The sequence below is a fragment of the Schistosoma haematobium genome, chromosome 1 (assembly GCF_000699445.3).
Source record: "Schistosoma haematobium chromosome 1, whole genome shotgun sequence".
Taxonomy (NCBI): domain Eukaryota; kingdom Metazoa; phylum Platyhelminthes; class Trematoda; order Strigeidida; family Schistosomatidae; genus Schistosoma; species Schistosoma haematobium.
In genome coordinates this window covers 63,212,802-63,229,845 of record NC_067196.1, presented here as the reverse complement: position 1 = coordinate 63,229,845, position 17,044 = coordinate 63,212,802, and the positions used below count along the sequence as shown (strand labels likewise).

At 36.6% G+C, this 17,044-nt stretch overlaps 1 protein-coding gene across 3 annotated transcripts in view; it reads right to left on the bottom strand.

Annotated features, from left to right (window-relative positions):
• The window catches only part of CHD3_1 (choline dehydrogenase 3), a gene marked incomplete at its 5' end in the record, with an annotated part of 23,335 nt that extends 6,291 nt beyond the window's left edge, over positions 1-17,044 (bottom strand). Inside the window, 12 exons of one of the 3 annotated variants that reach the window (XM_051209324.1) lie at positions 352-558; positions 3,043-3,236; positions 4,079-4,277; positions 4,829-5,384; positions 8,388-9,626; positions 12,616-13,520; positions 13,628-13,933; positions 16,176-16,459; positions 16,496-16,730; positions 16,763-16,810; positions 16,848-16,942; positions 16,995-17,027. In XM_051209324.1, the coding sequence (XP_051074768.1) occupies positions 352-558; positions 3,043-3,236; positions 4,079-4,277; positions 4,829-5,384; positions 8,388-9,626; positions 12,616-13,520; positions 13,628-13,933; positions 16,176-16,459; positions 16,496-16,730; positions 16,763-16,810; positions 16,848-16,942; positions 16,995-17,025 (4,299 nt within the window). Of the gene's footprint in view, positions 1-351; positions 559-1,838; positions 3,010-3,042; positions 9,740-12,615; positions 13,521-13,627; positions 13,934-16,175; positions 16,460-16,495; positions 16,811-16,847; positions 16,943-16,994 lie in introns of those variants that run through there. The other 2 variants (XM_051209326.1, XM_051209325.1) reach the window with 2 other exon arrangements.

Here is a 17,044-nt window from a genome sequence, read left to right as displayed (position 1 = left end):
CATATAAAACTGTATCCAGCTACTATGACAGCTCATTATTATGGAAATACAGTTTAAGAAGGTAATTTGAACTAACTGATACTTTGCCTTTCCCGAACTGCTCCACCTTTGAGACAGGCAGGGTATTTGCTCATCTATTAAACGGCGATTACATAGAGCGTTTGATTATATTGATTGACGATAGTTTAAAAAGGCCGATGAAAGTGAAAGGAAATGTAGGTTGCTAGTATCTGGTCATATATTTCAGGTAAAGGTTGCGTTTTGATGAGTGTTGGGTTGGATGTTCGCTCAAGCAAGCAAAAGATAACTGAGACTAGCAAATACTTCATAATGAAGAGATAAAAAACTAACTTTGTTAGAAAAGTCACTATCATGATCAGTCATAGCCTGATTCCACTCTTCTTCTTCTTCTTGATTTGTTGAGTAATTAACCTGTTTTCGAACTCTTTTACCTTTTCCAAGAGCTCGAGCTTGATCTTCTTGAGCTTGTTCAAAGTGATGGCGCAACAACTTTTCCCAATACGTTGGATCTGCTGGATCAAGTTCCTGTTTGATAACCTGACAGAAACAATAGGAAGCAGTAATAATGAAATCAAAAATACAAATAACCAATACGAAAACGTGGTACTAAGTTACATCCATTAAGCTGATAATCGCCTACCCACGTGGATATAAATAAACACCAAAAGCATGTTTTGGATACAAACGAAGCTGAAATAAAGGTGACTAAATAGTGCGTACTCTTTAATATGTAAACCAGTGACCAAATAATTCCGTTAGTGATACATTCCGTGATTTAACCAATTTTTAAAATCCCGAACCACATTATATGAATGAAATAATTTGTTTTCTGTGAATGCATCAGTGAGAAAGGAAGTAATATGGCCATTAAAAGCCAATGGGTTGAATTTACTTTTTTGTTTCATAAGATTCGTAAGCTAACGTTTGTTAAAAGTTCCATTCTGCTGCAATTTTAAAGTGAACGGTCAGACAGAAAGGTAAAAACACCTTAAAGCAATAAGCGTTATGTCTTTTGGCCTCTCAATTCTCACGTGATAATATTGTCAATCAGGACACGACCTATACAATCTTAGCACTGTGCCAACCCAATGACGTGTTAACCGGTACAAGCAGCCTACGGTCCTTGTCGGTCCTCCTTACTTAACTGTCTTTTGAGTCTAGAACACAGCTTCTACAGTATGAATCATATATTCCAGGCATACTTGGTTTATATGCAAGCAATCCAGACCACATCACAACATAAAATAGAAAATAATAATTATACAAGATCAAGCCAAAGGTGGCTATAGTTGTGAGATACTATTAATAATAAATTGGGAACAGTTTGAGGATAGCGAATCATAAAACAGTCAATAAGTCAAATGAAAGCTTATAAAAAAAGGAATGAATATACATATAATATAGTTAGTTAACAGTTATCCAATAAAAATATACTTAATAATAGTCCATAAGTAATTCCTAACAGCTACTATTCACTTATTCTTCGTTAGGATATAACAGTTGGGAAGACATCAACTCCAAGTTAATCGTACAAATGAACACTACAATTGTGAAAAACAGGGTGTGTGAACATTCTAGTGAACTACGATAACTAAACTTTAAATTTCTTTTTGATGTATCTTTTGCTAAGACTAATATATCAACAGATCAGAAGTGTGAGAGTTATCTTTAATAATGAAAGCATAAAGAATTTAAGGCCTTTACAAAACCTATGAAAGATAAAAAAATTCACCGTATTTCTATATATATATATATATATATATATATATATATATATATATATATATATATATATATATATATATATATATATATCCATGGAAACGTACTATCGAAATATCGATTTTGCTAAACTCCCGTTAAAATGCTGAAACTATATTTCAGTTTGAATTAGCAGTTCAACAGCATCAGAAAATTTTCTTTTTGAAATAATGAGCACCTACTTAGTAAGCACTTTTCAGTTTGGAAGTTGAATAGTCTGTTTGTGATATTAAACTTCCCACATTCAACATTTGGATCCGGAGGCAGGTTGATTTAACCAAGATATAAACGCTTTGCTAATAATTTGATGCATTTCACAAGCTCAAATTTGATGTCACAGAGTAGTGATGTAAGGTACACTTATCATATGTTTAGTGTATCCAGATATTGACTTCAGTGTATCACGAAACACAGAGCCCAGAATGCAGCATCAGTTGGGATCTTTATTAACAGTTGTATAAATAATATTACATCAGTGGATTCTCACAAACGGAACAATCTACAGTTATTTTTGCTTATATTCCCATGGACAACTAAGTAATTACCTTTAGCAAAACAAAATAAAGTTGGATGAGAAGAATATCAATCAGCTACAACGTAGGACCAGGCACATATATGCATCGGTCCAAGTTGCCACACCTCATTAGCACAAGATGAACGCCAAATTCATAGAAATAATCACTTGAATAGTAGTAATGTATAAAAGAAAGTGTGAATAAGGATATAGTACAGGAAGAAAGAATTAGTACATAGAAAGAAAGATATAAAGCAATTTGAATCTTACGGCTTAAGGGAAAACAAAGAATGTATACACCGACGCCATTGTGGTCGATTCTGAGCCGCGTTACCCAGAGTCTCCAACCATATGTTCTTTTCTCATGAGAAGAATATATTAGGTTAAGGCTAGACGGAAAGGATTGTTCAGGCATTTATTGATAACCTGGTGATCACAGTGTAAATAATGCAAGGTTTGAACCTTTTTGCAGTCAGCAACCTACTTTATTTCGTGCTACATTTCGGGATAATAATTGATGTGACTTGATATCCTCCCAATGAAATACAAACATGAACCCACATATCAGTTACATCGACTGCAGTACTTAACAGATAAGCTATATAAGTGGACGTCGAGCTGTTGATTTCGGTCTACGTAGACCCGATTATAATATATTTTCCATATATGTGAAAATATAACCTGTTTTAAACGAAAAATATATATAATGTCATCTATTAATTATCAAAATGAATAAACTACATTACTTCACGATTTTCATCTTCATCTTCCGATTCATCATCTTCTTCTTCAATAACTCCTTTCTTTTCATAATGAGCAACTTTGAAGGAGGTTAGGTAGTCGTTCATTTCTAAAGCTTTTTCTTCTAACCCCTGCTGGCTACGATCCAATAAACGCTCAATAGCAGCATCATCATAAACGATAGTGTGTTCATCTTCCACTAACGCGGATAAATAACAAAAGTATTAACGAAGTGTAACTATGTGTGAATATAGTATTACGAAAGCTGGTGGTTTAGTTTGAAAAGATTGCTGATTTTAGTAAAATATATGAAAAGTTGCATACAGGATAAGCGTCAGGTTGAGTGGCGTGACCTAGAAACATTGCTAATGGGCGGATGCACTTATATTTTATCTATTAATTCCTGATTTTCTGAATTATTTTATACTTTTTTAATTTTGGAGTTCACTTTTTCTACTCTGTTCATACTCATCCTGTGTTAGCGAGATATAGATAGGGTTAAAGCATGTTCCGTATAGGATTGTGTTGCGGTCTTTCTCGGCCAATCAGCGCTAGCGGATACTAGGAGAAAGCTATAGAATCTTCTGGTGTAAACTATAAATATACCGAAGGTTTTCTTATTGTCATTCCTACTTCCATTCAACCTTGTTTATTTGGAATACAATTGGGTTCCTGTTCAACTGTTTTCTGATTTGGGGACTTGATGAGTGAAGTAGTGTCCAAGATTATTAGCTGGGTCGTAATAAGAGATCATAACATCTTGATAATTCTATCTCGCTGTCCCAATGTGGTGTGCAACATGGACCGATATACATCCATAGCAAGTTCTACGTTGGCTATAATTGATTGATTTCAATAGAGACCACCATCAAGTTGGAGGTGCCATCTTGATTTATTGGCTTCTGAGACATAGCCCCTAACAGCTGCGATATCGAGCGTTACTTATTGAGTCCAAGAGTGAGTGGGAGAGAATGAGAAACAGCTAGTTTACTTGACTTATTCGGATTACTTACTGGTTTATTAGAATAACAGAAAACTTACTGCTTTCCTCCCCTTCCTTGAACAGATCTTCAGTCCCAAATTTAAGAATATCATCCAGTTCTTTTTTGGACATTTGACACGAACCTTTACCGCCTAAACCAGGACGAACAACTAAATGAGTCAGCATCATTTTCTTTTTAGCAACTTGTGTAACACGTTCTTCAACTGTACCACGAGTGACGAACCGATAAATCATAACCTAGATAGACAAATAAAGTTATTTTCACGACTAATGGATCGAAAACAACAGTATACAGTGATCCGACAAGTGGTGAAATAATGTGCCCAAATATATAAACACAGTCTACTGAAAAAGTAAGCGAAAATGTTTCTAAATGTTGAATGATAACGTTGTAACCAACTAAACACGAAACATTGTGCATCAGCAGTTGAAAATGAACCATCATAATACAATTTTATACACATTAAAATCAATTGGTAAATATTTAAATCTACAAACCTTTAGTAAATTTTTAACTTAATACGATATGGGGAGTTTGTGACCCTGATGTTTTATTTCTTATTTAGTCCATCAAATACAAAACGCATATTTGCAGAATTATTTTACCAATTAGATAAAATGAAAAAGTACACTTAGCATACCAATTTCAGTACAAAATATACAAAAACTAGGCGTGGGCTGCAGGTTACTATTAATCCAAAAAATATAACAGAGCTGTAAAGAGAACAGATACAGATTACTAAGTGGAATCTGAGGAGTTTTAAATAGTTTTGAAATAGTAAGCTTACTTTATTGGACTGACCGATACGATGAGCACGAGAAAATGCTTGGATGTCATTATGTGGGTTCCAATCCGAATCATATATGATGACTGTATCTGCGGAAGCTAAATTTATGCCTAGACCTCCTGCCCTGGTGGATAATAAAAACGCGAAGGAAAGAGAATCAGGGGCATTAAAACGATCTATAGCATCTTGACGAAGCTGTCCTGTAACCGCACCATCGATCCTTTCAAATTTATAACCTTCAGAATCTAAGAAGTCCTCTAAGAGGTCTAGCATCTTAGTCATTTGAGAGAAAATCAGCACACGATGTTTTGTTTCATACAGTTTGCGTAGCATTTTGCTCATAAGTTCCAGTTTCCCAGAGCCTTTCCGTAATCCGACACCTTCATAAGCACCATTGGGCATACGCTGTGCCTCCTCAGCCGCAGAAGGAAAAAGGAAAGGGTGATTGCAACACTTCTTGAGGTCCATCATAATATTGATAAGAGAAACTTGAGAACCTCCACTGCGACAGCTCAGAGCCTCGAAGTTACGAGTAAGTATAAATTTATAGTAACGCCTTTTTATATGAAAAGAGAACAATGTGTAATCTATTAATCTCATATATTGTTTCATTATCATCATAAGATAGATTAAATTAACGCTTTTTGGACGTCTGTGTTTTAGTATTTATATCAATTGCCACTGTGCAATAAGATGAGAAAATTAGTAATTTTACCAACAATAGTGCTGCTTTTCGTTCTGGCATGAAGATCATAATATTAGTGACCTGAACTCATCGGCTGTCTAACTTCAATTACAATCAATCCCAGCTTTTCATAGACTAGGATATATAATATTAATACCTACCTAATAAAGTCAATATCGAATAGTCATGCGGTTCGGCTCTGAACACAAAGAGCGAAGACAACCTGGACACAGACTAATAAAATTTTACCTACAGATCGTGAGTAGTGGGGAGCTAAAGCAAAAGCAATGGAAAGGGCGGTGGAGATAGGCAGCAGTGAACAACTTTTTAGACATCAAAGAAAGTTACTAAAAATTCGGTAGTGAGATTATTCTCTAAAAAGATGAAACAGTGATTTATTCAAGACCCAGGAGACTGAGACGATAGGTAGAACAATTAGAGGAACAGTTTAACTACTTTCCAACTACCCTTCAACATAAGTCACCGAAACTTAACAAAGTACGAAAATTTATAACCTAAAGTGAGGGAGACCAGTAGGCCCTAATGGGATAACCAGTGATCTTTAAAGATGCTGGTCCAGTTTTAGGAGTTCCATTAACTGAGATATTAGCTGGAATCTGGGAAAGGCATGTAATCTCATCTGACTGGTCTCGATCACTTACCGTCCCAGTTTTTATGAGGACAGAAATTCCCTTGCGACAATCACAGCGGAATCAGTTTATCTAACGTCTGACTGTAGTTGTGTTTCTTTACCTTAAGATGGCATTTGACTCCGCTGATTGTAATGTTTTGTAGCAGTATGTTATTGAAATACGTACCAAAGTAGAACAATACCATTATGCAGACTCTCCAGGAAGATTGCTGGCTGAGTCAGAGCTTATGGAGAACTGTCATAGGTTACTTTAAGTGTTTCTTGTCAGGGTTGTTCACATTCCCCATTCTTATATAACTCTGTCATAGACATTCTTTTAGAAATAACGCTCACTGTTTAACTTATCAATAACTGATCTTCCAGGAGATTTTATTGTTGACTTATAATACGCAGATGACATAGTCCTGTTTGGTGAAGACGCTGAGAAGATGCAATGCTCTAACCAAACTAAGCAATAATACTAGCATGCTTGTAACGCGTTTTTATCCCTCTAAATGTAAAGTATTACTTTAGGATTGGTCTGCCTCAATACCTGAAGTAATAGTAGAGAGTGAAATAGTAGAGTGCGTTGACCGTTCCACTTATCTTCACAGTCTCATCAATCCCGATGACCTGGTTTTTGACGAAGTATCAGCATGAACCCAGAAAGCCCGATTAGCTTTTGCCAACCTGCGTCATTTGTGGTGTAGAGATATCCGTTTACCAACCAAAGAATGATTCCATTATACAGTAGTTCGCTCCGTTTAACTTTACGGGTGAAAAATGGGCTTTAAAAATACAGGATATTCGCAGGTTACTAGTATTAGATCATAGGTGTTTTCGGACCATTGCTCGTATATTTTAAAACCATCGACTTGGCGATTCTGAGGTTAAACCCAGAGTACAATGTGGGTATGGCAAATCGACTGATGAGGTAGTGAGTTTTTATCAACTGAGCTACTTAGGATATGCATCACGTAGGCCCAACCATCAACTAGACGCGTGATGACGGTTGGTGTACGACTTTGTTGAAAGAGACCAAGATAAGATATGTCATCAGTCCATGAAGACAGTGAGCATTGAACTGAGTCATATACGTGGGTGCAGATTACCTAGTTGGGGTCCGCGTGATTATTGTAACCAATGGTTGAAGACTGAATGATATGGTTTAAAATCGTCCGCAATGCTCCATAACTAACTAATCAAATCGTTGCTTAAGCGTCCACAACGTCAATCTGATCTGATGTGACTGTAGACTATCCCTGTTGCATGTAACCTGACAATTAAAGGACATTATTATCCTTTTATATTAGTGTGAATCTTCTTTTTCTCATTTCGATAAGACACGTAAAACTGATCGGTATGTTTGTGCGTTTCATCTGATGGCTATAATTCCTTTAAATATTGTACTAATCAGATTGTTATTTTTACGTTTAGAAACAGATAAAGCTTAAAGCCAAGTCGTCCTTGATTTGAATCGACCACTGCATCTCTGTGCTAATGTGGTGTGGCAACTCGAACTGACGTACGTACGTACGAAGTTCTACGTTGTTACTGACTGACTGACGTCCTTGTTCTGACTATAGCTTTCACATAAACTCTGGGGTCACCAGTATTGCGTTTACAGCTCTAGTAGAATATCTGTAGGACAAATTAAATCCTACATACCATTCGACTAGAAGTGATGAGACTTCCAATGTAAATGAACTGATCGATCCGGACTAAACACGAAACACCATATTAAGGTTAACTGGAGAGTAATGCTTGCACGGTTACTCAGGTCATTTAGAAGGCTTCGGATTACGTTGGGGTCTTCACGCAACGAAACTTTGTCATTAACGTACTCTAAGTCGAAAAGCAAATCTCTGAATAAATAAATCTATATAAATTTGGATGAATAGCGCATTATCTCGGAAACATTTAAGCATGATTTTAATTAATATAAATCATAACTAAATATATCCCATTTACTGTGGTGGCAGCCCAACAGGTGTAATTAAACCCTATTATAAGAACGTCCATTTGATTGTTCAGCTGTATCACGTTAATGTGAACAAAGGGCTATAAGAGAAATCCAATAGGAAATCTGCAATACAGCTGTAGCTTTCGTAATGAAGTAAGGTTATTCAGGTTGGTAACTACTAAACTCTTGATTTAAAGCCCACATATCACAGAATGCATAAAATGGTAACGAAAAAAAGGATGGGAATGATAAAAAAAACTAAACATACGATGTGACTCACTTTTGCATAGGACTAAGCTCTACTCTGACGATGAATTCACCTTTAGACGGCATATCCTGTAACACATCAGCCTTAAGACGCCTAAGTAAGTGTTGACCAAGCATATCATGAAGTTTCTTTACTTGTTCTTCTTTTGATATATCAGCGAACTCATCTAAGAATCCTTGCATATCGTTGAATTTTTCAGGGGTCATAAAATGTAGTAGGTGGAAAAGTTCTTCTAAATTATTTTGAAGAGGAGTTCCTGTTAACAATAACTTATATCCAATCTTATAGGTTGTCAAGATACGGAAAAACTTTGACTGATTATTTTTTAGTCGATGAGCCTCATCTACGACAAGAACTTCCCAGTCTATGGAGCCTAGTAAAGCTTGGTCAATACTAATTAACTCATAACTTGTTAAAAGTACGTGAAATCTGACTGAAGTGCCGGTTCTCATTTTCATAGCTTTAGCACCACCACGGACAGCACCCTCATCGAATGAGAATTCGTGCTCTCTTATAACTGTTCGTGAGTCTTTATCGCCGATGTAAGAGACTACATAAAGATCTGGAGCCCAAAACTCGAATTCACGCTCCCAGTTAATAATTGTTGAGAGTGGAGCGGCAACAAGGAATGGGCCGCGACAATGACCTTCCTTGTAAAGGGAATAAAGGAAAGCAATTGTTTGGATCGTTTTTCCCAAACCCATTTCATCAGCTAAGATTGTGTCGATTTTGTTACCGAAGGAAAACCTAAGCCAATTGACACCTTCCAATTGGTATTCATGTAACTGTCCATCGGTTTCATCAAGAAAACTTGGTTGAGAAGTGTATTGTTTCTTTAAATCTGTCAAACATTTATCAGGTGGCAGTTTACGAAGTAATTCAGGACTTAAATTTTCAGCAGCCAGCTCTTTTGAAGAACGACGACCAGGTTTGTGTCTTTTGCACAAACTGACAACCGACAATGAACCATCAGGACCTACGGTGCTGCACAAATGTCCCATGAAGACCTTACGCATTGTACGATATTCTTCAATGAATTTATCCATATCAACAACTTCACCGTCTCGTGCTTCCCATGTGCACTCATCATATGGTAAATCACGCCATTTAACTAGATACCAGGTTTGACCTCCTCTACCAGTTCTGTGGTCGATGATCCTTTGTGGTTGTAACCATTCCGGTCTAACACCCCATTTATAGAAGCGTTCTTCTAAATTATGTGGATCCGCAACCTTTTCACGAGCTCGGCCCCTGTAAAGAGAAAAATGAACGCTAAATATATGTAGGTAAATACTTAGATATCACAAATATAATTTGCGAACTATTCTACTGAGGGTTTATGAATATAAGGTTTTAACTTAAAGTTTCCACGGTGTGTAATTCTGACTGTTTCTTTACTCAAACAAATTTACTTAAAACACCGTAAATTTAGTTGAAACTTACAACTGACATAAATGAAAACCCCAACAAATAAATTTTAATTATTAGGATATGGACGAAAATGTATTTAGTGAAATCTAATTAGAATGGTGTGAAAATAAGTTTCGAAGTGTCATATTTAATCTCGAGATTTGAAGACGTACACTGACTTTCTAAAGTTCAAATAGCCTATGCATTAAAAACACCGTGAAAGTTAACGATTTCAAGGGAGGACTAATACATCTGGGGTACTGAGACTAACTGAAAGCCAAAACTTAATTCTACATGCATAGATTAAGGTTTAAGGAAGAACGTATTTGTAAAATCATAGAGAATGATTTTGCATTAAATTCAACGTTTTGCTCGACGATCTGGTCCAAGCTTTTTCGAGGAAATATAATCAAACACCAAAATTACCGAATATAACTAGGTACATGGTTCTTCGGTTAACTGTATACTAAATAGGTCATCCAATCATGTTAAAAATGTTAAAAGTAGGTATTTGCTTTATTGTGTATGAGAAATATGGTGTGTAACGAAAAGTGTGTTAAGATAATATATTATGTGTATTCGTAAGTGGATCTGAGGTGTGAGGAATTTCATTCACTATTTATCGCCTCTGATCGGTGAATTTTCAAAGACAATATACAATTTTAATATATGATATCGACCAAATATGTCACAGTATGCATAAAATGAAGATAAGTAAACAAAATAAATGAAGGAATGTTTATGATATTTCTGCTGTTCCAGTTAATTGCTTAACATATTCAGACAAGACAACTGATTAGAACAGTTGAATGTAATTGTTGTTTTTCAGATAAATGATATATTACGTGGAATAAAGAGTTCAGGTTTACTTATTAATTATTAGTTGCCATGGGACAGCTAATTGTATTCCGTCTCTTCTATTAATACTATTCGGATTTGCCCGTATCTCTAGGGCTTTGGCTGTTAGTCATTCTTTGTAAGAATTAAAACCTTTTTAAAGGATTCTTGTACCATTGAAATCAATTGTATGACTCGAATCTATTAAGCGTAGTGCTATCGCTGATTTGTTTTCGAGTTTTATATCATCTGAGGATTTAAGAATGTGCTTTAAACAAAGTTTGTGTTCCTTCACCCTCACATTCAGTTGTCATGAAGTTTCACTTACATATATAGCGTTACAATCACTACATTTGATTTCATCAACACAATTCCGTTAATCCTCCCTTTGTATTGTCTTTGATTCTTACCAGTTTTGACCTTAGAGTATTGTTTCTTAGAAAGAATACACATATAATTCGAAGATTTAGGATCCTTCTGGAATCCCTTTGCGATATGGGATCACCATCGTGTTAACTCATTGTTTTTGTTCATCTCTTATCTTTTTGGTCCTCTTTCTTAATCATTCTTTTTATCAAATCCCTACAATAATTATTCATCATCAGAGTGGACATAACTAGATTTCTTTCAGTTTCTTTGTGACTTGGTTCAGTGACGAGATTTTGGACTCTAGTTATCAAATTCTTGGCCACTGTCACTTTGGTGGAATGGGAATATACTGACTTGTAATCTTGATATTTCCCAGAATATGTCAGCTTTCGAAATATATTTATTTTTCAACAATCATTACATTTATTTTCAACCAAACAGTCCAGAATAGGTAATTTGTGGCCAGTGGATTTAATCTCCTTAATGAATTTGACTTTGTCAGACATACTGTTGAAGTTTTTAAGCAGTTCGTCTAATCCATCTCGTTTTATAATGGCGAAAATGTCATCTACGTACCCCAACTAGATTTTAGGTGAAAGGGGGCAGTTTGAGATTGCACTTGTTTTCAATGAATGCATGAGTAAGTTAGCAACAATTGGAGAAACCGGTGATCCCATAACCACATCTTCTGTTTGTCTATACAAATCTCCACGAAAATTGGAAAAAGTTGAATGTAAACATAAATCCAGAACTTAAGTATTATCTGAGGGACCTAATGGGCATCGTTGTCCATTACAAATACGTCCTTCCTCCTCATTGTCTTGCATCAATTTGGTGCCCAAATACCATGAAACTATTCATTCAGATCTAGACGAAAGTTCTTACACGGATTAAGGTTATTTTATGGAACGTAAAATGAAGCACTATATCTTACACAATTCAACTTAACAAGAATAAATTACGCAATGCGATACCGGTCTAACCACTCAGTCTTCTGCTTTATGCATATACTGGGCAGGTGTGATTGGGGATGTTTTATATGTACACGGTCAAATATTTGCAGCAATATGAGTGATCTGTTGACAGTTTTAATTGGGAATTCTCATATCACTAAAGATAAAAAGAATGTCTGTTTATAAAGTGAAGCGATGTCTTTAATAATTGAGGGGATTTGCAACAAGTTCAAAATATCGTGCACTTTGTTCGGTTCATTGCAGATAAAATTATTGAATGTCACCCCGTTGTTCGATACTACATGTCCTGTATACGCGTGCTTTATTAGGAAGAAAAATTTACATTCTTAGACTAAAGTACCAATTCCAATTTGCAGATGTAATTTCTTAAGCATGTAATGGACAAAACAAGTGCATGATAAAGAGATACAACCTAGAAATCCACACGGGGTGAAAGCAACGTTAATTTTGTGAGTCATGAGCTTACCATAGACAGATTTGATCCTTGGTTTACCAAAAAACGAAATGAAATCAAGACAAACCCTGGCGTTATTGTTCGAATAAAGCAACTAACAATACAGTTACATTATCATTACTATCAACTTAACTAAAAAGATTATGGTGTGTTACTGAGTAGACTGCATTTTAGTTATTTGGAAATATAAACCCACCTATAGGTGCTTCCATCTTCAGGAAGTGGAGGCTCTTCCATATCATTTTTCTTGAAATAATTTCGCAGCATGATTGGGTGGTGAACATCTATCTGTAGTTCAGTGAGCCATTCAGAGTGCCAGTATGACAAATCTGAGTATTTGACGAAAAATTCTCTCGTGGGACGTCTTACGTGAAGTGGTTTAATTGAAATATGCTGTGGTTGAGTAGATAAAGAGTTATGTTTTTCCACAACAAGCTTTGATTCATTATCCGCTAAAACTTTAACAGCGGTTTTATCCGAGTCTATTGGTACTGAGATGACTGGGTTGACGTTATCTGATTTGGAATCTCGATCAAGAACAGTACAAACATTCCCCGACACAATTTCGGCATTTAACGTATCCTCACTATTTACTTCAGAGACCTGTTCTTGTGAACGCTGATGATAGTGTGTATGGACAAGTTCATCGGTAATTTTAGGAGGTTCAAACCATCTCCATGTGAGTATTCTAGACACCTTGGCTTTCAGTGGTTTACAGCCACAACGTGGACACAGCCAAACTCCTTCAGGAATATTGGCTAGAGGTGGGATTAAACAAGCTATGTGGTAACTAGCTGGACAGTTATCACAACAAATAAGATCACCACCATCTCTACATTCCGTACAAAATTCCTGATGTTCATCTTTTTCAGGAGAGGTTGGATGAACAGCAGACACTATTTTTCCATTCTTGTCAGATGTAACAGCTGGTTCAGATCCACTATCTTCACACTCTTTATTTGCTTTAGAAACGGATGTGATACCTTCCTTCTCACAATGGGGACAAGACCAAGTTCCTTCTGGAGCTTCTTCTAACTCTGGATCTAAGCACACCAAATGATATGCACGTGGACATGTATCACACAACATTATTTCACCTCCCTAATAGAAAGAAAAGATATTCACTTAAAAGGGAATCTAAAAACAGACATTAATTGTGTAAATTAACTGAATTGGGAGCATATAAGATACAGTGTCATCGATCTTACCTGTTGACAAACTTCGCAATAATCCTGATGATCGGTCTCATAACCTTCTTCCTCTCCGATTTTCGTAAAAGTGCGAGCAACAACCAGGGGAAACCGAGCAGTTGTCTTCTGGTGAGTATGGATTACTTTACTAGACAAGAAACTCGAATCGACCAGTTTGGACCCAGGCCCATTCCCACCAGCAGTAGGACGCCTGACTGCCCGTTGCTTGCGACGATCACGTTCTTCATCTTGAGCCAATTCGGCCTCTTCTAATTGTCGTTCGAATTCTTCATCACTTGTGTTATGGCCTCCAACAGACCGCTCCTGTATAGTTTTGTAAATATAAAAATAAAAGGATAAAATATAATATATTGTTGATTTATAATCCCATAAGAGGAATTAATCCTGGCTCAGCGTTGTATGTTAAGCTACCCAGAAGACTACAGTGAAAAAATACAAACCACAGAGGCAATAAGTTAGTAAGAGGGCTGATAGTACTAATCGCAACTTTCATCTTTTACTTTAAACCTGACCAGAAAGTGTATTGATTGTTCGAATCTTCCCACTGATGTTTTAGAGTAAAACTGATCAGACACTTGGGTGGATATGCACCCTCTAAACGCTACCTAAGTATTCCCACTAAACCACGAGCATTTTAAGCATATAAATGTTGGCTAGCAGTGGAATCTCAGACACACGTTTCTTCCTATTTGGAACTCGTCAGCTGGACGTGCCTGCATCCAAGAGTTGGTGTTCACTTCGGATCTCGAACTCAGTACCTTTCTCTTCAAATGACAGAACGTTATCCACTTAGCTAGAGTCGCGAGTCAATAAATTGTGAAATCGAGCTAATTTTAATTCATTTGTATTGGTTGTCTGGACATTTTCCCTGATGTCTAGGGCTACAATTTTGTAAATAATGAGCATCGACCTACTCTTTACATTGTATGAGACAAAAGGAACTGAGTTCACGGAAGATTGTAGTTAAGAAAATTGCATTTAATAAACTCTTATGCATCTTTCTGCTACTAGTTTTGGTGATACTTTTAAGTGTTACAAGTGACACGCCTTGATCACCATAATTTCCACTTGGAAGCTTTTAGCATATATTTCTTAAAGATTGATGGAAAAATTTAACATCTATGTATGTGACATATGTGGTTATAATGGTGAGATATCTACACAACCTTCCGATACAACGCAAACTTTGAAGCTAAGTAAGTAGTTTACAATCCTCTGAGTTTGTTTTATGCATGTAGTCAGTTGCTGCTTTTACATATTATAGTAGGAATGGGACGAATGAAAACAGCTTCATGAAGAGAGTTCATCAAAACCTGAACCGTTTTATCAGATTTAACTGTGTAAACCAATGAAATTGGTTGTTTATTATTATTTAACCATTGGTAAAAAGAGGCACTAAATAGATATGCGCCACATAAATCATTCGATTTATATGAGGGCTGGGATACTGCCCTGGTGCCCAAACCGAAGCAATTGGTCTCTTTGGGGGGCCACAACCCAAGCCTTTGACCTGACAGTCTAACCCACAAGACAGTGAAGCAACTTATGGAGATGCAGTTCCATGGTAGCCGGCGACCAACAATAGGTTCATGTGCTATTTATTTCCTTAGGATCCTAGAGCCCATGTGCACCATTGGTTTGGAATCAGGGTTTTCCAACTCCCTTAGGTGGACTTTCTGTGTCCACCAACCCGGTTAAAGCGCCGGACATTCGGTTTTTGTCCTCTCAATTTCGTAAACAACAGCCCCTCCACGAGAAGGCAGTGAGTAGGACTTCCCTGGCAGTGGTTGTATGCACGTGGCCATGTGAGAGCATTTCGAGAGGGAGAGCTGACTTTCCCCACCCTCGACCGTACCTGGGCATTCGGGGGCTGGTTGTTAGTCTAGATTGGTTCTTATACTCCGTAATAATAAGATACAATGACTTATTCAGTAGGTAAGACTACAGAAATTGATGTGATAAAATAATGGACAAATATTATAAGTTCATGATATCCACTTCATTAATTATATAGGATAAAGTAACCCCAACATGATTGGTACTTTTTACATTTCTGGGTAATATCCAATAACGTTTCCGATCACTTGGTCACATGATTCCAAGAACATTGGATTTAGTGTGCAAACAGATACTAACTATACAGAACAATTTTCCATATGTTTCTCTTAGCTAAATTCGATTATACCAAGCAATGATCGGTATAGCAATAACTAGAGCAGCACACGAAATCGTAACCTGGTAATTCAACCTTGAAACCATTTATATAATGCGTTAAGCTCATAAGACCAACTTAAGGTGGAATAATACTCAGAAAACCAGTGAGTCTACAACACCAATATGAATCATTTTAAATAGTAGATTCCAGTTGCTTTTCATAAAACAAGAAATCCTTGTTGGCAAATTAGTGGAAGCATGACTTTTTTTATTTAAGTCGACACAGTTAAGAAAGACCTTGCTCGAATTATCTGCAAAATTCTTAAATGTGGAACAAAGAATGACTCGAAAGTGTGGGACCTATATGTTTATGAGTAAAGCCTGTACTTACCTCAATTTTTTTACGACCACGTTTTTTCTTTTTCTTGCTTATCCGAATCTTTAGAGGGGGTGTTGCAGCTGGCACCTGAGCAGGTGAAGGAGGAGGGGACTGACTGGCAGCCTCGCTACCCGCTCCAGCAGAAAGTGGAGTAGCGTACCCGGTCGAAGATATTTGAACCATGTGTTTCCCCACAACGCCTTTACGTTTTTTAAATGGTATATTGTGAATACGGATGTCAGAAACTTCGTCCTCCTGGGTTTCTGTGTCAACATCATCGAAATCATCGTCTAAGTCTGAATTTGTCGATAAGCGGGATTGTAATTAGGTACCTTCCTCTCCTTTTGGGATATAAGGATTCATTATGGCGAATTCTTTCCATTTAGCATCTAATACTTTTTGAACATCTTCTTTCGATGCATTTGGGTTTTTATTTGCTATCAGAGGACGAACGTACTGGTCAAATAGTTTTTGGATAGTCCAGTTTTCAAAATCTTCAGTTGAGTAAGTCATCTCTACGTCATCTATCCCTAACTCTTCACACAGTTGATCGACTGTTTTTTCCTTCTAGAACGGTAACGCAATGGCTAAAAACAAACCTTGGAAACACGATCTGAACGTCTTTTCGGTAAGACTAGAGAATCATCCTGCGGAATAAATGAACAATGTAATTCATACACCTACCCTGTGCTTTAACTTTGCACGCTTTTTAGAATCCCTTGCCTCAGTTTTAAGTCTACGTCGCTTACCTCTTTTACCGACAGAAGACTCATCGTAATCTGAAATGGAAATTGGGGCTGAATACACACAAAATAGAAACTAAAAACCCACCTTCCATAGGAAATTGAAATGGTGACCGAGACTAAGAAGCAATACAAAGT